The sequence below is a fragment of the Rhinopithecus bieti genome, unplaced genomic scaffold (assembly GCF_001698545.2).
Source record: "Rhinopithecus bieti isolate Rb0 unplaced genomic scaffold, ASM169854v2 scaffold_23411, whole genome shotgun sequence".
In the NCBI taxonomy this organism is placed as follows: domain Eukaryota; kingdom Metazoa; phylum Chordata; class Mammalia; order Primates; family Cercopithecidae; genus Rhinopithecus; species Rhinopithecus bieti.
In genome coordinates, this window is record NW_016811046.1 from 943384 (window position 1) to 964229 (window position 20846).

The 20846-nt window shown below is 39.0% G+C and overlaps 1 protein-coding gene across 2 annotated transcripts in view; it reads right to left on the reverse strand.

Moving 5' to 3' along the window:
• The window catches only part of EDIL3 (EGF like and discoidin domains 3), a 458492-nt gene extending 438668 nt beyond the window's left edge, over positions 1-19824 (reverse strand). For both annotated transcript variants that reach the window (XM_017893438.1, XM_017893439.1), the window contains exon 1: positions 19257-19824. In XM_017893438.1, coding sequence (XP_017748927.1) covers positions 19257-19323 — 67 coding nt within the window. In that variant the 5' untranslated portion in view covers positions 19324-19824. The remainder of the gene's footprint in view (positions 1-19256) is intronic.
• Between the last annotated feature and the right edge of the window lie 1022 nt (positions 19825-20846).

Below are 20846 nucleotides of genomic sequence, written 5' to 3' on the forward strand. Positions count from 1 at the left end.
AAAAAAAAAAAAAAAGAATTACAGTCATGTAATGACAAACTGTCTTAAGTACCCTGCAGGAGACATTTAGGGATTTATGAGATCTCGTAATAGGGAACACTGATCTAGTCTAGGGAGTTAGGGAGGGTTTTGATGAGTAGGAGCACACCTGAGCTTTGATCTTAGTGATGAGTAGTGTTTGACTATGCGGAGAGGGGAGATGGAACAGGTAAGCCAGAGAAAACATAGATAAAGGCCCTCTGGTGAGAGAGAGCAAGGCCTGGGCACCCACCTTCTAAGGTGTTGTGGGAAACATATGCAGTAATACACAATAAATATTAGTGGATGGAACAAATAATAAGCTAGTAAAAACTAACTTTTTCTTAGCCCTTATTATGTTCTAAGAACTTTTAAAATGTGTTAGGTTAATTAACACTAGCTACTATAGCAAAGAATCCTCAAATCTCTGTGGCTTAATGCAACAAGGATTCATTTCTCCCTCACCTCACAGTGAATGTGAGTTGGGCCGCCCTTTCAGGCAATCTCCTTCTAGCTGTGACTCAGGGATCCAGGCTCTATCTTGTAGCTCCATAACCCCCCAGAGCCTTCTTGAAGTTCTCTCCTAGATCTTTTCTATGTGATTGCCCAACTAGTGAAGGAAGACAGTGTGGGACATTTTTGTTTGTTTGTTTGTTTTTTGAGACGGAGTCTCACTCTGTCGCCCGGGCTGGAGTGCAGTGGCGCATCTCGGCTGGAGTGCAGTGGCCGGATCTCAGCTCACTGCAAGCTCCGCCTCCCGGGTTTACGCCATTCTCCTGCCTCAGCCTCCCGAGTAGCTGGGACTACAGGCGCCCGCCACCTCACCCGGCTAGTTTTTTTGTATTTTCAGTAGAGACGGGGTTTCACCATATTAGCCAGGATGGTCTCGATCTCCGGACCTCGTGATCCGCCCGTCTGGGCCTCCCAAAGTGCTGGGATTAAAGGCTTGAGCCACTGCACCCGGCCCTCTATATAGATTTCTATGATCTGCTTTGTACATTTTTCTTTCACATTATTCTACAAATATGTAACTCTGTGAACATTTTAATGCTACATATAATATGTGCTAATAAATTAGAAAACATTGTTAAAATGTTCTATTGTATCAGAAATGATAAATTATCAAAAACAGAAACGCGATAACAAGAAAGTATTCTACTAATTACGAAAGACTCTAGAAACAGTATTCACAAAAGTACCCACCAAACAGATCAGAAGGCTAGTAGATGAGTTATTTCAAAACTTAAGGAACAGAAAACTCATGCAGTATTTAAAGTGTTTCAGGGAAGAAAACCTCCCCAAGTAATTCTATCCATCTGGCATTTTTTCCAATACCAAGCTTAATAAAGTTAGCATAACATGTCATTTTTGAAAATAGATGCAAATGTCCCAACAAAAATATTAGCAAATTATATTCAGATATATTTTAAATAATTATCCATAATGGCACAAACATATAACTGCCAGGCCTCTGAGTCCAAGCCAAGCCATCGCATCCCCTGTGACTTGCACGTATACGCCCAGATGGCCTGAAGTAACTGAAGAATCACAGAAGAAGTGCAAATGCCCTGCCTCACCTTTACTGATGACATTCCACCGCAAAAGAAGTGAAAATGGCCGGTCCTTGCCTTAAGCGATGACATTATCTTGTGAAATTCCTTTTCCTGGTTCATCCTGGCTCAGAAAGCTCCCCACTGAGCACCTTGTGACCCCACTCCTGCCCGCCAGAGAACAACCCCCCTTTGACTATAATTTTCCTTTACCTACCCAAATCCTATAAAACAGCCCCACCCTTATCTCCCTTCACTGACTCTCTTTTTGGACTCAGCCTGCCTGCACCCAGGTGATTAAAAAGCTTTATTTCTCACACAAGCCTGTTTGGTGGTCTCTTCACAGGGACACGCATGACAATAACAAATTACAATAGTTAAAATCAAGTACTACTGACACACTAATAGAGAAGTAGCTTACTAAATAAGTCCCTGAAAATATGCAAATTATATCATAGCACTTAGTGTATAATATGTTTCTTTTTCTAACAGTTGTTTTAAGTCATGTGGGGAAGCACAGATAACCATTTGGTAGGAAAAACAAATAGAAAATGCATTTCTTTATACACTTAAAGTATAATGCCAAACAGCAGAGAATTCAGGTGATGGGGGAAACACAGGATATCGTTTGGCCGGGCGAAAACACAGGCACTATTTAATAAATATAGTCTCAGTTTTAAACTTGAATGACTGTTTTTTTTGTTTTTTTTTTTTTTTTTTGAGACAGGGTCTCGCTCTGTCACCTCCCAAGCTGGAATTCAGTGGTGTGATCACAGCTCATTGCAGCCAAGTTTAGCAACTTTTAACAAACATAATAAGTGCAATATAAAGGCAAATAAAATGTGAGAAAACATATTTGTAATACCTCACTTCCTTAATATTTTTGAGCAATGAGACTGAATCTCAGCACTCAATATAAAAAGGGAATCTGAGCCAGGCGTGGTGTCTCATGCCTCTAATCCCAGCACTTTGGGAGGCTGAAGTGGGCAGATCACTTATGGTCAGGAATACAAGACTAGCCTGGCCAACATGGTGAAACCCTGTTTCTACCAAGAATACAAAAAATTTGCTGGGCATGGTGGCCCATGCCTGTAATCTCAGCTGCTTGGGAGGCTGAGGCATGAGAATCGCTTCAATCCAGGAGGTGGACGTTTCAGTGAGCCGAGATGGTGCCAGTGCACTCCAGCCCTAGATGACTGAGTGAGACTCTGTCTAAAAATTCCTACCCCATCCTTTCAACCAACCAGATAATTTACTTATTTTCTGATTTCTCTCCATTACAATATAAGCTCTATGTGAGACAAGATTTTCAGCTTTTTGATCATTGTAATTTTAGCACTCAAAACACTTCTTACATCTGTCTATCTGAACTGAATACAATGTTGTTGAATATGTACAACTATAAGGTAAAAGGATTCCTGGAAGATTCTGAAGTAGAAAGCATCAAGAATCTGCCTCCTTACCTAGGCAACAATTGCACTGGTAGAATTTGTCTGATATAACTGTTTTGAAACTCTGGAATCTATTGAGGGCTTGAAACTTTCGAGGATTTTTTTTACAAAAAATAAAAAAGACCATCCTAAGACCATATGAAATCTTGAAAAAGAAGAACCAATCTGGAGGACTCACACTTCTTTATTTTAAAACTTATTGCAATGCTACAGTAATCAAAACTGTGGTCTGACATGAAGAGAGACACAGAAACAAATGGAATAGAATAGAGAGCTCAGAATAAAACTTTCACATATATGGTGAGAGGATTTTTGACAAGCGTGCCAAAGTCATTCAATATGGATTGTCAATGGAGAAAGGACAGGTTCTTCAACAAATGTTGCTGGTAGAACTGAATATCCATATACAAAAGAATGAAGCTGAGCACTTACCTACATCATATGAGATAGACAGCCTCTAAGGGAAAAATTCTAAACATACATGCATGTGACCACCCCCCGGGCTTACACAAACAACTTATCTGGAAAACCCCAGCCGTTTGAGGTTGCGAAAAGGCGGGAACCAGCCAGAAACTGCCGAATGTTCAACTTTAAATGTTAACCAATAATAAGCTTGTAACTACTGTTTCTCTGTGACTTGTTTGTACCTCGCTATGAAAGAAACCTTAAAACAGCAGCCGGGAACTCTCTCTTTACCTGCCATTGTATAAAGCAGAGAGGTCCGGGTTCGAACTCGTAATAAAGCGACCCCGGCTATTTGGCTTTGACTCTGGACTCTGGTGGTCACTTACTGGGGTCTCGCGACTTCGGGCACAACAGTATACAAAAATTAACTCAAAACAGATCAAATCTAATTCTAAGACCTAAAACTTCAAAACTCTGAGAAGATAAAATAGGGTAAAATTTTCACAACTTTAGATTCGGCAATGATTTATTTGATATGACACCAAAGGCACAGGCAACAAAAGAAAAAATAAGCAAATTGGATTTATAAATGTTAAAAAATTTTGTATATCAAAATACACTACCATAGAATAAAAAGGTAACCCACAGAATGAGAAAAAAAATTTTGCAAAGCATATCTAATAAGGAATTAATATCCAGGATATATAGAGAACTTTAAAACTCAACACAACAAAAACAACTTGATTCAAAAATGGGCAAAGGAATTGAACAGATGTTTTCCCATAGAAGATATACAAATGGCCAATAAACACATGAAAAGATGCTCAACATCACCAATAGTTGGGAAAATGCAAGTCAAAACTAAAATGAGATACCATTTTACACCCATTAAGATGACTACTAAAAAAAATAAAATAAAAACCGAAAAAGCATAAAATGAGTTGTAGCATATGTGCCCTCTTAGTGGGGATGTAGAATGCTCTAGCTGCTGTGAAAAACAGTATGAAAGTTCCTCCAAATATTAAAAATAGAATTGCCATAGAATACAACTACTACATTTCTGAGTATATAACAAAAAAATTGAAAACAGACTCTGAAAGGGATACTTGTAAAGCCATGCTCATAGCAGCATTATTCACAATAGCAAAAACTTAGAATATATACATATACATTATAAATAAACATATATAAACACATACATACACATATACACACATATAAACATACACGCACAACATATGCATACATATATACATACCTACACAAAGGAATACTATATGCTTGTGCCTTAAAAAGGAAGGACAACACAACATACATGTACATACATATATACACAAAGGAATTCTATTTTGTCTTAAAAGGGAAGAACATTCTAACATATGCTACGAAACAAATGAACCCTGAAGATATTATGCTAAGTGAAATAAGCCAGTCTCACAAATATGGTATGATTCCACTTACATGAGGTACTTAGAGACTTAGAGTAGTCAAAATCATAGAAATGGAAAGTAGGATGGTGGTTGTCAGGGGCTGGGAAGAGGGAGAAATGGGGAATTATTGTTTAATGACTATGGATGGAGTTTCTCCATTACAAGATAAAAAGAGTTATGGAGATGGATGGTCATAATGGTTGCACAACATTATAAATGTATTTAATATCACTCAACTGTACACCTAAAAACATGATTGATATGGTAAATTTCATGTTATGTGCATTTTACCATAATAATTAAATTGAAAATTAAATCCCCAAACCCTGTATGATATGATCCATTTTATGGTTAAACATATACTTAAAGACACTTGTTTATCTAAACAAGTCTCAAAATACAGACACCAATATGTCACCATTATACCTTTTCATCAATGAGTGTATACCTGCTTATAGTTTACAAAATAATTGAAATTTTAAAACAAAGACTAGAAATAACTGCCTTTCTCAAAACCAAACAACAATAATTGCCAAAAGCGTTTTCTTATCACATAAACCGGAGCAAAGTATTAGATTTTACAGTTTTATTTTACACACCTTTTCCACTCTATACCTTTTAGAAAGATATGTCTATTTGAGACTTTTCAGACTAGAAGTGGAAATCACACAATTACCAGGGTAACAAACATATAAATTGTTTTAGAACTACTGAGGCATTTAAGAAAGGTAGAAATACAGTTGCCTAAAGGGGAATAAACAGCAGTTTGCAGTGACATACAGACTGTCATTACACAAACAACTCTAAACAGATCTGTTTAGAAGGTTCTCAGCTCCTAGGCAGACACAGTTCCAGGTGTTGTCTCTTCCTCTCTGCCAAGTACTTCTGATTTGAGCAGGTGTGACTGCATGGTGGGAGGAGGGAAAGAAGTTATGCTTGGAGGAAAGTTACTGCTGGTAAGCTGATGGGAGTAACTATCAGGGCACTGGGGCAATTAGTAGATCAGAGGGCTACCTGCAGCTCCGTCATATGATAGTTTAAAGCACCACTAAGTACTTTGTTTTGTTGCACATACTTTTCCTGTCAAACCTGGCTAATAAAATAAATAAATAAAAGTTTACTGTCTAGCTCCCATATAGTATTAAAACTATTTTATTGTAATTTAGTAACCACAGATAAAACCTGAATCTTTGTTTTAAACTATTTATAAATCAGACAGCTATGTAAACAGTAGGTCATTTATTTATTCAGCTCCTAGAGTCTGTCACTACTAAAGTATTTACTGTTTTATAATAATGTATCATTTGTACCATGATTCACAAATCAATGCATCAGTGCATCAAGTAGATAACACTTTATTAAATAACTTAATGAGTCTATCAAAGTAACACATTTTAACCATAAAAAGATTTACATACCAGCACAGTTGTTTTTTCATGCATGCATACACAAAGTCAGAAAATAAATATTAATTGAGTGCCTACTAAATGTAAGGTACCATGTTTGGAGCTGGATACACACTAAGGAACAGAGATATTCTTCCTGCCTTCATTAAGCTTACAGTCTATTGGAAATAAGATAAAAAATAAATGAGCAAATAAATGATTATATAACTATAATTTTTGAAAAGTGCTATAATATATTTAATTATGATACAGTGATAGAATAGTAACAAGGAAATATGATGTGTATGTATGTGTGCATTTGAGCATGAGTTACTTGGATAAGATGACCAGAGAGAGATTCTCCAGGCTGTGCAGTTTAAGCTGAGGGATGAGTTAGAAACAGAAAATCTGCAACATATAGAAGGCGATACATATAGATAAGAAGTGTATATATATATATATAATATATAAATAAAGAGAGAGAGAGAGAAATGATAATTTCAAGATCATGAATACTTAAAGACCCCCCACCAATATGAAATAAAAAAGCTAAGGACAGAAATTTGTGTGTTGCATTATTATTTAGCACATATGCACATAATACAAAATGACAATAAATAGCATAATAACATTATGTGTAAGAAATGAAATTAGGTTACTCCATATCTATGAGGGGAAAGCATACCTCATTTAATAGTAATAACAATTATACTGAATGCAGAGTGAAAAAAAATAAGTTAATTCCAGTGAAGGGAAAAGCAGCACACAATTATGAAAAATGATACACATTCTACTTACATATCATTTGAAAATGTGTGGCCTGACAGAAAAAACTAACTAGCAAAAAAATAAATTAAACAATAAACCATCACTTTCTGTCTTCTTATTCATTCCCTTTAGAACCCCAGTTCATCCTTTCAGTCCAACCACGATCTATGGATCCCATCACTTTTTGATAGTACTCATTTTATTAGTGCCAGCGATGCGAAAAGAACTTCAGTAACTATCTCAGTTTGAGATTTAATGTTAATTTAAAGATTAAAAATTCAGAATGTAGCTTCAAAAATTAAAAAATACAGACTAATGTATGTGGCAGTATTTTAGGGAAGCACACCCTTGGAATTCTCTGTTGAGTTTTTGGCAAGCCTGTTGAATAAATATGTAGGCTACTTGGATGGATTCCAAATGAAACAACTAAAATGATGAAAGGAGTGGTTTACAAGGACAGATTAAAGGAAAAAATATGTACGACTTCAGCATGTCAGAGAGTAAAAAAAGGAACATTATGGTTTACAAATATTTGAAACATGTAGATTTGAGGGAAAAAAAGAACTTTGTGTACAAGGTACACAATTATGAGTATATTAAAAGGAGAAACGAAACTATTCCCCTGGAAATGTTCATTGTTTTACAGTAAGAACATTTGGACAAATGACCCAAGGATGGGCAAGAATTAAAACCGCCAAGCAGACATATTAGACATTCCTAGTAACCTAAACTATGCAGACCTCAAAATACGTAGAGAGCCATCTGAACAAGATAAAGTAGGTCAGGGAACAACTGCAGATATCTTCCTATCCCCCAGCTGTGTTTTAAATTTAGAAGGAATTCTTCCGTGGATTTGGGGCTTTTCTCTGTAAGTGTGCTACAGTGAAAAGTTTCCTCGATTTGGATCTACAAGACCTAGTTTTGAGTGCTGATTACTTACTCTGTTCTCAGTCCATATCCTCATCTGTCAACAGGGATAATAATAACCCCTTAGGTTGTTGTGGGTTTTAAAAGAGCTGTTTCTATGAACACATATTATATGTACTTAAAAGCATTGCTCTTAGTGAGACCTATCAATTATTATTAAGAGTGTAATGTGTCAAAAGCTATAGGATGAAGACTGTCAAAGAGAATAATGCCTGAGACTAGGCGATTATATATCTGTCATCTGCTTAGAGTAAATCGGCTCTCCTCCAGGACACTGCTTACCTTGCAGCCCTCTTAACTGGACACTGTTTCTCCTCATATCACTTCTGGGTCTGAACATGTAGTACCAGTTCCTTTGCTGTCCAGGCCACGTCCAGAACATATTCCCTCCTCTCTCTCTAAAAACACCCAGTTTTAATTTCATGTCATCTTTGCTACTCTACCATTTCTTAGTATAAGTACTCCAGATCTCTGAACTACACCCCCTTATTCCTTAAAGATTTCTGGTTTTAGTTTGCTGTCATCCTCCCCAACATTTCTTGGGGCACAAGATATTGTGATTTTAATAACCACAGAGATGATTTTTTCCAACACCTGGCCATTCAGTGCCAATTTTCTTCCAATCATCGTGTCTTCTACCCTCCCTGAAACATAACTTCTATAGCCATACTCTCATGCTTATAATTATCAAAATTTTAATTACATTGGAATTATTACGATACCTCCAAAATCTTTCTCCTCCAACTGTCACTTCCTGTCTTCTTATTCATTCCCTTTAAAACCCCAGTTCAACCTTTCAGCCCTACCAGGATCTATAGATGCCATCACGTTTTGATAGTACTCATTTTCTTAGTGCCAGAGGTGGAAAAAAGACTTTAGAAATTATCTTAGTTCAAGATTTCATAAAGCAAAATGTTGAAATCATCCAGGTAAAGCAAAATGGGTGTAACCAATAGAGAAATTTGTAAGTGGTTAAATACTTCTGGAAATGCATAACCACAGAGACCAGGTTGGGAAAAAGACATAAGAAGGATTAGAAATTAGAGTAGTGACCAAGAGTAGGGTCAGTAGGAATGAAGGGTGAGGAAAGGTAAAAGGCAGAAAATTCTGGTAAGAGACAGAAACTCTGAGAAATTTAAAGTACTGGTAGCCGAGTAATTTCATGTGATGCGAAAATATAATAAATAGCATTGCCAGTAGGTACTGAAAAATAGAGATGGGAATCATTAATGTTGGGATCTTCCAGGAAGTTTAATATCAGAATGTTAAAAGGGCTACAAGCTCATATGTGAAAGTTTTTAAGGGGACGAATGATGGAGAAGAAACAAGGTTCTGAAGCCACTGAGGAAGTAAAACATGTTATGAAGGTTAGTAATGGGCTCCAAAGAGGAAAGAAAGTGTTACGTGCTAATGGAAAGAAAGAAAGTGTTAATGTTGAGAAGCAATTTGAAATAGTTTTTGAAAAAGCAAGCAGTATGCCAACCTCTCCTTTTCATCTCTTGAGTCCAAAAACTGAAAAAAAAAAAAAAAAAAAGCACAACTATAATTACCTCAAGTAAAGTAGTACAGGAGAAAGGAGTAAAAAATAAGTTGGAATCGGAACATATAGATTCAAATTGAAACTACTCCTTCAATTCCAGGTCAAATGACTTTTTTGAATCTCAAGTCCTTATCTGTTAAATTAGATTAAGAATATCTTCTGTGCTTACGTTCCCTAAAGTAGAAATGTTTCCTAAAGTGGAAAATACTTATGTTTCCTAAAGTGGAAAATGCTTATGTGCTTATGAAATGTTAACCACTGTTTTATTATTTTGGAGGAATAAATATAATAATGCATGTGGAGGTACATTTCAACTGTTAAACAATTTACAGATATGCCAAGGAAGAAAATGATGAGGATGAGCTCATATTAGACGGCATATGATATGGTTTGGCTCTGTGCCCCCACCCAAGTATCATCCCGAATTGCAATCTCCATGTGTTGAGGGAGGGACCTGTAATCCCCAAGTGTCCAGGGAGGGAGGTGACTGAATCATGGGGGGGTTTCTCCCATGCTATCCTTGAATAGTGAGTAAGTTCTCAGGAGATTAGATGGTTTTATAAGTGTTTGGAAGTTCCTCCTTCACTATTCTCTCTCTCGCTGCCATGTGAAGAGGGTTCTTGTTTCCCCTTCGTCTTCCACCATGATTGTAAATTCCTGAGGCCTCTCCAGCCATGTGGAACTGTGAATCCATTAAACCTCTTTCCTTTATAAATAACCCAGTATTGGGTATTTGTTGGGTATTTGGTTTTTTTTTTTTTTTTTTTTTTTTTTTTGAGACTCTGTCACCAGGCTGGAATGCAGTGGCATGATCTCGGTCACTGCAACCTCTGCCTCCCAGGATCAAGCAATTCTCCTGCCTCAGCCTCCTGAGTAGCTGGGACTACGGGCACACACCACAACGCCCAGCTAATTTTTGTATTTTTAGTAGAAAAGGGTTTCATCATGTTGGCCAGGATGGTCTCGATCTCTTGACCTCATGATCCGCCCGCTTCAATCTCCCAAAGTGCTGGGATTACAGGTGTGTACCACTGTGCCCGGCCTTCGGGTATTTCTCTATAGCAGTGTGAGAATGGAATAATACAGCATAATTCTCATTATTTTGTAAAATACTTAAAATTAATCCAGTCTGAGGTTTTATTTTTTAAATAAACCATATTTTGGTTGAATAATTCTTCACATAAACCAGAAAAAAATGTTCTAATTGATGTGGTTTGAAACTATTTGGTGCTTTTGTTTGGCTAAAACTTCTTAATGGGGTTATGTGGAAATAAAATTAAATGAGCATGAGAAGTAAGGCAAATTAAATATCTTCATTACACTAGGAGAAATAAAAACCTTGTTAACCTCTAAAGTCACTTTGTACTATATGATGTATCTGAAAATTACAGAGAAAGCACGCTCCTACACATCACATTGAATAGCAATGAAACAATGTAGAGGAGAAATGAAATCCTAGAAAATTAAAATAAATCAAAAAATCACGCTGAAATCAAACTGAATGGCAAGATTTAAAGAAAATATATTTCAAACCACTTCCCAAGTGCTCATCTTCTTTCCGTCTTCACTATTCTTACCAATGATGCATTCTAACACATTAACACTTTCTGACCAAAGGAATGAGCATACTCCTTTATTTCTGAATGTGAATAAAAGAACTTTACACTTCACCAACCTAAACTTGAAAATTTTAAATTATTGTCCCAAGAGAATAAGTATAATTTAATCCTTCTAAAATAACTGCTAGTTAAATAATGGTTAGGCAAAATGTGTGTGTTTTACAAATAATAAAATCATTTAACAAAATATCTCCATGATATACAAGATGTGTCACTCATTGATACAGAGCATCCTCTAATAGTGAAGAAGACAAGCTATAGATCCTAATTTTAACATGCTACTTAGTAGTTCTATGATCTTGGGAAGTTATTTAACCACTCCATATCTCCATTTTCTCAGTTATATTTCAATAATAATGGCACCTGCCTCAACAGTTTTGAGAATTAAAGATGATAATTAGAACAGTGGAGCACATCGTATGCAGTCAATGCATGTTAGACTTGAAAAATATTAGAATGAATGCACCTTGTTAACTTATCTAAGACTATTAATGCTGACATGGTGGTGGTCCTTAAGCGATTAAAAGAAAGCCAAAAAAAAAAAAAAAAAGAAAGAACACAGAATGATGCCTGAAAAATAACTGTTTCTAGGCCAAAATTAAACTTAGAAGTGTCAGAACCTTGCACTTCTGCAAGGGACAATCACTTGGAAGCAGCTTTTCTTTTAATTGAAGATTCATAACAAACACAGTTAAGTACTTTATATCCTGCATGCACTTGAATATTATATCATCAACAATGCTCTTGCAGGAGTGTTGAGAAATATTTTCAAAGTAGGCTCATTCTATAACACACATTATAAGGAATAGTTATGTAAGAAAGTGAGAAACAAAGCTTTTAAAGTTCCTGAAACTACTTTGACTTATTTTTATGTATAACAGACATACTGCTATTTAAAATGTGCAAGTACTTTTACAGGCAAACTGATGGGGGAGGGTAGCTACATTCAATTCAATTTATATTAAGTGTCTGGGTTTTCTTGTTTGTTTTGCCTGGTACTATTCTAAGCCCTAGCTCTGCAGAAAGCACAAAACATGAAAGAAGAACTTGGCATATAAACACTAAAGCACTGTGAATGGTAACTTGGTTTTTGTTTGTCTGTAAACAACATTCCAAAAAAGTTAGGGTTTATAATACAGAAGTTAAACTATAGAAAGATAAATAAACAGAAAAAAATAGCATAGTTAAAATGAGAGTTCATATAGCATTTGGAAAGAAAATGTGATAAAAAAAAATAGTGCAGCAGAGTTGTGAGCACAGACCTAAGGCTCAGGCCTGGGGTGGGGTGACTACTCTACATTATAGAGAGGGATTTATCCATTTATTTCAAATAAACTATATTCTCCAATGTTTCCACTCAATTGTTTTGGACTTTTCTGCTTGTGTCATGAGCCCATTTCATCCTGGCTGACCTCATATAATCCCCAGTATCAGTAAAATCGAAATGGTTCCCCTGACCTAAAGTACAAGAGGGGATTTAAAGGATTATTTTGCATTCCCAAAATATACCGCTTTGTCAAATACCAAGCACAAATCTTAAGGAATGCATGGTGGCCTAACCCCATTTAGAGATTATCATCTTCAAATCAAGCATATATTCTCTAACAGGAGATTAAAACCTTGGTCTTCCCATTTATAAAATACTATATCATATTAACTTATTTTAAGAGATCAATCATTTTGATACAAGCCTGTTTTAGAAAAGAGAAAAGGCAAAGCTAAGTCAATCTTCTTTCTCCATAGTAACAATCACATTCAAAAGTGCTTTAGTGCTTAAAAAGCCTTCACCTAAATTCTTGTACTTAAATCCTCCATTCTAAACCACGCACTATAAATCCGAACAATTCCTACACAGTTACTGTCACTATAATAATGCATATTTTAAAACAAAATAACAGCACATTTTCTAAAATATAACGACATAATTGCAGGACATTTTATCTACATTGTAAGGTCTGCTTCTTTTCTACAAAATTCAGTTCTGTGTCTTGTAAAACTTTATTACCTTAGAATAAAATAATTTAAAAATACCAACATTTTATCTGACACAAAGGGAAAAGTCCTAAATAACTACATTGTTCAGATATCTAGCTATTTCATCATTAAGCAGGTTTTTGAGCTTAAACATTTTTGACCAAACCGTATTTTTTAATAATGTGTACATTTAACTGCATTTGCACCCCCAAAATGTTGACTATCTTGCAGTGAGGCTTTCTCTAGGATGCAAAACCAACATTAGCACCAGTTATTGCATTCTCTTATATGGTGACACCCTTACCACCCCCCACCCTCTACCCCCCAACTGCAGGTACCCAGTTTTGGGTACTGAAAAGTATCACTGCTTTTACGTATACTATTCAAGTCTCCTCTTTGTCTAAAAGTTGGCATGTTTTACTGCTCTGATTAAGCCTGACCTATTACTGCATATGCTTTTCACTTTCTGGATTCAGTTTATAGAGTGCTCAGAAACTTGAAAGTCAAGAGAAATAAGCTTTTCTATGATACATGACCTAAGACCTAAATATGACATGTATTTTTGTGGTCAGAAGTCTCTGATTCTCCTAGATTCTCAGCGATGTTATATGTGGACGAAGCTTCAAGGCAAGTGTCTTCTCCACAAGTGGAGTGGATATAAATTACTGTATACTTGATAGCTTTAGGCAGGACAGTGTGATCAAATCAAGGTGTAAAATCCTGAGTTGCTCCATAATTTAGATCCCAATTTATTTTCACTTATGTTTTAAACTTCAGATTTGGTAGGCAGAGGCTTGACATTATCATCTTCCTTGTCTTTCCTCACAGAAAGGTAAGTTACAGGTTTCACAATGTTTCAAAGATTTTCGATCTTTTAATGATGACAAAATATCATTACCAATTTTACAGTAGATGTTGTGTCCTATTTGCCATATACCAAGGAAATGAGGGAGGAGGGGAGAGGAGGAGAAAGAGATGGAATGAAGGAGAGAGAAATTTTTATCTTAGGAGAACTCTGACACAGAAAGAATGCCACTGGAAACCGACTGTTTGGCACAATGTCAGTGACTGTATAAAAAACTCCTGAAAAGGGTGTAATGGTGAATCTGTAACATAGTTTTGAGGACTACATCAGCAGATGCTAGAACTAAAAGTTATCAGTGAAAAGTCAATTGAAATCAAAATAAATTAGTTCAAGTCCCTGACAGCAGTTAATACAGATGAGGCACATATATAAAAATTAATAACTGACTGAAATGGGGTATAACAAAGTTTCACTTATCATGACATTTGTCTCTTTTGGCCACATGACTTGTTTTATGTAGAATCTTGCAAGATCTAAAAAACATACACTTTACCATAATGACAAAAAAAGTAAATAAAAGCACTCATCTCTTTCCAGTGCAATAGATGCACAGGAATAAACAGTTGAGCATATATGTCTGTGTAAATCAATATGACAGAATTTCTCTTTATGAAACTTACATTTCATATGAAGAATAAGCTTAGAAAGGATGGTATAAATTACCTTAATACCTGTTTTACTACAAACACCTCATAGCTCTCCGTGTTTTTCCTTGGAAGGTACTCAGAAGACTCCCTCAAAAGTAGTAGTTCAACCTAAGTGTGCACTTGAATGTCTGTGTTTCCAAGTTAAAATGTTATGGTAGAAGGATTCTATCTTACAACGCCCTCTTTTTTTTCTTTTTCAGAGAAGCGCTGAAAACTAACTAATAACATTAGTTTCATAGAGAGTAGAAAGTTACTTTACGTGGATCTGCAGAATCACATTTATGACTTTACTTCTTTTATTTTTCCTTTTTATTTATTTATTTATTTTTTTCTTTAAAAGATCTTCGTTGATTATCCTGACACCTGCTGGTGAGGGCACAGTTGATTCTAGTCTACTTTTCCTGTCAACAACTTGCTCAAATCAAAGATTTTTAGGGGTATTTTCAGTGACAAGTGGTAATACATTCAGTTTAAGAATTTGTAGTACTTAAATTATTGCTGTATTACATAGGAAACCATGAGAAACATTTTAATAATTACTTCACATTGGCAGCCATTTGACTCTGTCTAGAAATGCATGTTTGCTTTGATTAAGCAAACAATATAACAAAAATGAAGAAATCATTTTAGAGGAATATTTATATAGTCTATAACTATAGAACATCAAAGGAAGATGCTACACATCTTCCTTAAAATAATAATAGGAATGGCTTAGCTTTGGTTTTCTGCTTTTAAAATAATAATGTTAATTTTCAACCTACTTAGCAAATAAAGAGTAAATGATTAACTATGATAGAAGCCATAACACTAAACACATATTTGCAGAATTTGCTATTTTTTACTCAGTATCTAAATGTTATGGTTTACTTCTGACTTGAACTGAGTTCTGAGGCCTGCACTGTTTCTTTGACAGAGATACAATGACCCTATTACATCATAATCTTACTCAAGTGTGTGCGGTAAACAACAAATATCAGAATTACTTTTTTAGGCTTCAAGAAACTCTCAAAGGGGGCAACTTTTAAAAAATTGTAGACAAATGACAACATATACCGTTCATCCCATTGTGCAAAATCTTTCAAAAATGAAAAGTTTTACTTAATTAAAACTTTATCTTAAAATTAATAAAATTAATAGCTGGTACTACTAATTTAACTGTAAAACTGTCAGCTTATATTTTGTAATGGTATTGAGTAACCATGCTACTTTATTTTAGTCATGCATGTCTTATTCCTTCCCTTTACATTGCTATAATTTTATAAGAAGAAAAAAATCACATGTATCTAGAGAGAAAAGAAAACTTTATTAATTAAAATTTATTTAAATACGCCCTGATTTTGAATACATGATTTATAGAACATGATGTCAATATATTTGAGAAAAATAGCAGCATAGTATTTAATTTAGGAAAAGTGTTCAGAAGTACAATACATTTGGCCTATTTAGGGGGGGGGGGGGGGGTGGTGAAGATCTTGCAAGCTTCAAGAATCAAAGAAGTGAAAAACCAGACCATCTCAATTTTTTCGCCTGATGTTTTTAATTATTGTAAGTTCTTTTCCCAAAAACCATATACGTTTAAAGCAAAATACATTTTAATTCTAAGGAAACATTTCAGGAAAATCAGAAAACTTTTCAGAACCAGAGGGAAAATTGTGTGTTGTATCACCACAGTGGCCAAAATTTTGCATTATTGCAAACTTTCACATGAGAATACTTTATTTTCACTTAATTCTTATTTAATTTGATGTTTCAGAATTATTTTTATATGTTTTGCCTTGACTCTGAAGTTAGCATTTATTTTTAAAGTATAAAATTTAATAGTCAGGTAAATTAGGCAATGAAGACATCAATATGTAATAATAATATTATAACAACATAAAAGAAACTCCTTATTTCTGTATAAATATAACTATCCTAATCATAAAAGGTTAGTGTTATTATCTGCAGTGAGACTATTCGGGTATTAATTTATTCTCATGTAGAATTAACTAAAAGTCGCCATTGATTAAAAAAAGAAAATGCAAATGCCAATGATTCATAGTATTTAGGACATGTCTAGACATTTTTAGACGGTGCCATTTGCTTAAAGACTTCAGGCACAAACTGCAGGCACAGGGACAGATTGCATAAGATGTCACGTGCTTGCTGCAACTGTATGCATGTTATTGAATTTTTTAGAGCAACCCATACCATGAATAATTTAATAGTTAATAAAATATTCAATCTGACTGATCCATTGGTTTAATTTTAAAATAAAGACGACTCATAAAAGGAGTTACATATCCTTATCAAATCCCAGGCATTAATGCAAGTAAATTGCAACTTATACGTAGGGAAAACACCAATTTCTAACAGACATGAGATTAATGATTGGGGGCGGGAAGGAGTGCAAGGAAAATTCTGTGTTAGCACTGGCTTCAATAAGTTTGTCCGAAGTTTAATTGTTTAGAGCTGTCACGGAAGCTGTACTCTGCCTTCTGCAGAGGTGAGGGAGAAAAAAATTAGAGAGGCGCAAGTTTTAATAGAAAGGACTAATGCAAAATGGTCTATTTCTTTTTCCTAAAGCCTTTCCCCTGTCCTTACAGGCTAGCTGGGGGGAAAAGAGAGAAATCTCCTGAAGAATATGGAGTATCCAGCTTCCCGAGCATCGTCTAAGAGAACCAGGATGGAGAGTCCAGGCAACATCTCCATAGTTGGCTTGTCTGGCGAAGTAAGCTGCGCCCTCGGCGCGGGTATCTTCAGGAGACAGGGCTACTGGCTGCAGCGAGCCGGGACTCCCGGCGCCCCAGGGCTCCGGCAATCAGACCCAGCCAGGCAAGCGCGGCCACATAGGCTAGACGCACTATCTTCTCCTCCATCCCGCGCCGCCCTCCACCTAGGAGCGGGGACGTACGGTGGTGGCGGTGACACAATGCGTGTGAGTGGATGAGTGTGTTTTCGTGTTTGGGGTGGAAACGTAGGCGGGGAAGAGAAGGAGGAGAGGGGAGTGCCTGTAGTCCTTCCCCCTTCCCTTCCTGCTAAGAGATCAAAGTGCAGAGGAAATCCAGACGGGAAATGAGAGAAAGGAAAAACAGCAGCCGTGGAAGCACTCTCTTTTTCATATCGCTGGATACTCGGTCGAGCAACTACTGGAACCATTACCATTTCTTAACCTTTAGTGGAGTGGCTGCCTCTGCCTGATAACTGGAAGGGCACTTTGTAAACGCAGGCGATGCACACACCTACACACACGCTTACACTCTGGGGGAAAATAACCACATTCTGGGGGACGGAGGGAGGGAGGCCCAGGCAAGTCGCGGCCATGGATGTCTACTGCCAGAGCTGCGAGGGCATCTGGCCAGCAACAACCGGCTTCTTGGGCGAACTGTCGCCCAAGAGTCCACAATTTTCTTGTGAGTCAAACAGATGGATAGGTGCATGGATGGATGGTGCAGAATATTCATACTCTATCTAATCTCAAGTGGATTGGAGTCGATGCATTTTTAAATCCATCTACCTTTTTTATAGGCACAGCATTTTAAAACCCTGTAGTTCACTCAGCTCTCCACTTGAAGCTGCCTGCAGAGGATTCTATTACCCGCGGATCCCTCATAAGGGGCCGCCCGCACAGCTCCCCCACGCACAGCTCCCACTCGCCTCCCCACACACCCTGCCTTCCCCGCTGCCCTTTTCTGGCGACAACTTCAGCCCCGGCTGGCGGCGAGACCCGGGTCAGGACAAGGGTTTGTATGGACAAGCTGCACCTCGCAGGGGACCTGGAAGTCGCCTAAACTACTCAGCAGAACACTCGTCGAAGTCCTGCGTTTTCTTTTAAATGCTTTTTTCTTTTTAATCTTATTTTATTTTATTTTCCGTTTTATTTTTTCGTGCAATTCACAGAAGGCATCAATCACTCTACAAGCTCTTACAACTTTTCCGCTCCTGGGCGGGGACGCGAGGGTGGCTTGCCCCGCACTATTCCCCATTACCAAGAGTTAACACTGGTACCCGGATGGGGTGCGCAGCTAAGCTCCAGGCACCTGGGGTCAGACTAGGAGAGGCGGGTTCCTGGGGTTTGCTGTAATCGATGCTGCGCGTCTGGGATGGGGAGACAGGAGAAAGCCGAAGTGACCTGTCAGACTCCGCTCCACCTCACCCGCGGCCAAAACGCCCAGCGCCCGGTCTGGGTTTGCGAACCGCTCAGCCCGGGCCCTGCTCCAGAGCACCGCACCCGGGGGCGGACGGCCCTGCAGCTCCCCAGCCTTTTCCCGCATCAAGTAGCTGACGCCCGGACGCAGTGGCTTCCCCCACTCCCGCCCCCACGAAAGCCCTGCCCGGCGTCTGCAGTCAACATCGCCCGCACTGCCTAGGGAGGGTTTGCGCCGAGATCCAGTGGCCGAGTGAGCCACGGAGTAGCTGGTTCCTGCGGACGTTGTCCTCTACCGCTCCCCACCGTCCTCCTCTTTCCTGTGTCTCACCCAGTACCCCGCACCCTTCTCCCCGCTCGGCCCCGCGCACTCTGCTCAGACTTTGCAAGCACTTTCTCGGGGCACCCAGGACTCGACGCCTCCTCCGCGCCGCCAGCGGCGCTCGCCACCCTTGGCACGCCCGAGGGACCGCCTCCGGCCCCCAGCGCGGCGTTTCCCGGGGGACTCCCAGCCCATCCCTCACCCAGCGGCCCGGGTCCCGACGCCTCACCTTTGCCGAACTGGGGGACACAGAGGCTGACCCCGACCAAGAGCCAGACGGCTACCAAGCACTTCATATTCCGTCTCCCGGACTTGACCCCGGCTGGTCAGAGGTCGTCGCGGAGGGCAGTGTAGCCGAGGTGGCACCGCAGGGCAGCAGCAGACTCCGCCCCTATTAAAGAATGCCAGAAGACGTTCTCTTTCCGCAGCGCTTTCTTAAACAAATTCTTGGAGAGGGCGAGAGTGGTGACTGAAGAGAGGAACCTTTCCTCCCCCTTTTGCCTGCGCTCTGGCGCGCGGAGGTGGGTGAGCACCGGGGAGCTGCCGGCGGGCTCAGTCCTCTGCTGCGGGTGGGTCCCGGCAGAGGCGCTGCGGGCGGGGCGCGGGCTCCCGCGGCCGCCCCGGGTCTCCTGCGCGGGCAGGCAGACCCACTGGCAGACGGGCGGACGGGGCGCTCGGCTCTCGCTGTTCTCCGCGCCGCGGCTGCGGGGCTTCTGACTTGGAGAACAATGAAGCGTGAGCTGGAGGGGAGCGAGCGGGCCGCCGGGAGCTCACTGTGTACAAACAGAGGCGGCGTGCGTGTGAGTCTGAGCCTGGCAGGCGCGCTCCCCACTCCCCCGGCGTCCGCCCGCCCTCCGCCCGCCCTCTTATTCACTGCCCGGGTCTCCCCCTCCTCTCTCTCTCTTTTGCTCTCTCTCCCTCTTTTCTCCCTCCTCCCCTCCTCTTTCAGCTCCTTATGCTGTAAGAGAGAAGGGAGACAACTGCAGCCACACCCTAGCACCTAGCACCTGCCACCACCTCTGAAGTTCCTGCATTGCCTGTACCTTCTCCATACGTGCTGGAGACTGTGGGGTTAAGAGCTGCACCCTTGCTGCCTGAGAGTCCCTTGGATGATTCCAGCATTGACTTTATAATTAACCACGTTAGGATTCCCCTGAACTTCCTTTCTCAGTATAACCAGGAAAAGAAGTTAAGAGATTTTGAAAAGTGGCTCTTGGGGCACAAAACTGCATGAGAGACAGAACCCTACAAAGTGAATTGCCCCGTATTTCTCAGGAAATGCAACATATTCATCAACCAGACTCTAATCAGCTAAGACAGGGCTGCTCTGCTGTTCTGTCTACATTTTAGTTAGCTCCAGGGCTGGGAAGAGAGGGTTGTGGGCTCATCTGTTCACGGGGGCAAAAGGGTGGAAGTGAGTAGGAGACATGCATCTCGTTAAGCAGGACATCTGTTTCAGAGAAGAAGTGGGGCGAGTTTGGGAACTGTGCAAGAACATAAAATGCAGGGACAGACTCTTGAAGCATCAATAAGGTGGATCAAATTTTCTTTCTATCCGCCAAAATAAATGGACTGGTTTTTGCAATGAAAGTGATTGAACCAAAAATACAGCTCATGGCTTACAATTGTGCTTTCTTCTCTGTTTTTCGGTTAGAAAGATTGCTTACTGTACATGGATCCAATTCCAGCAGTTACAGGTACCAAAATGAAACAGGACTTTTTTTTTTTTTTTTTTTTTTTTTGTCTCCTAGAGAGGGAGGTAGGGAGAGAGACAGAAACACAGAGCTAGAGAAATTGAAAGAGAAACATTCTGGAAGGC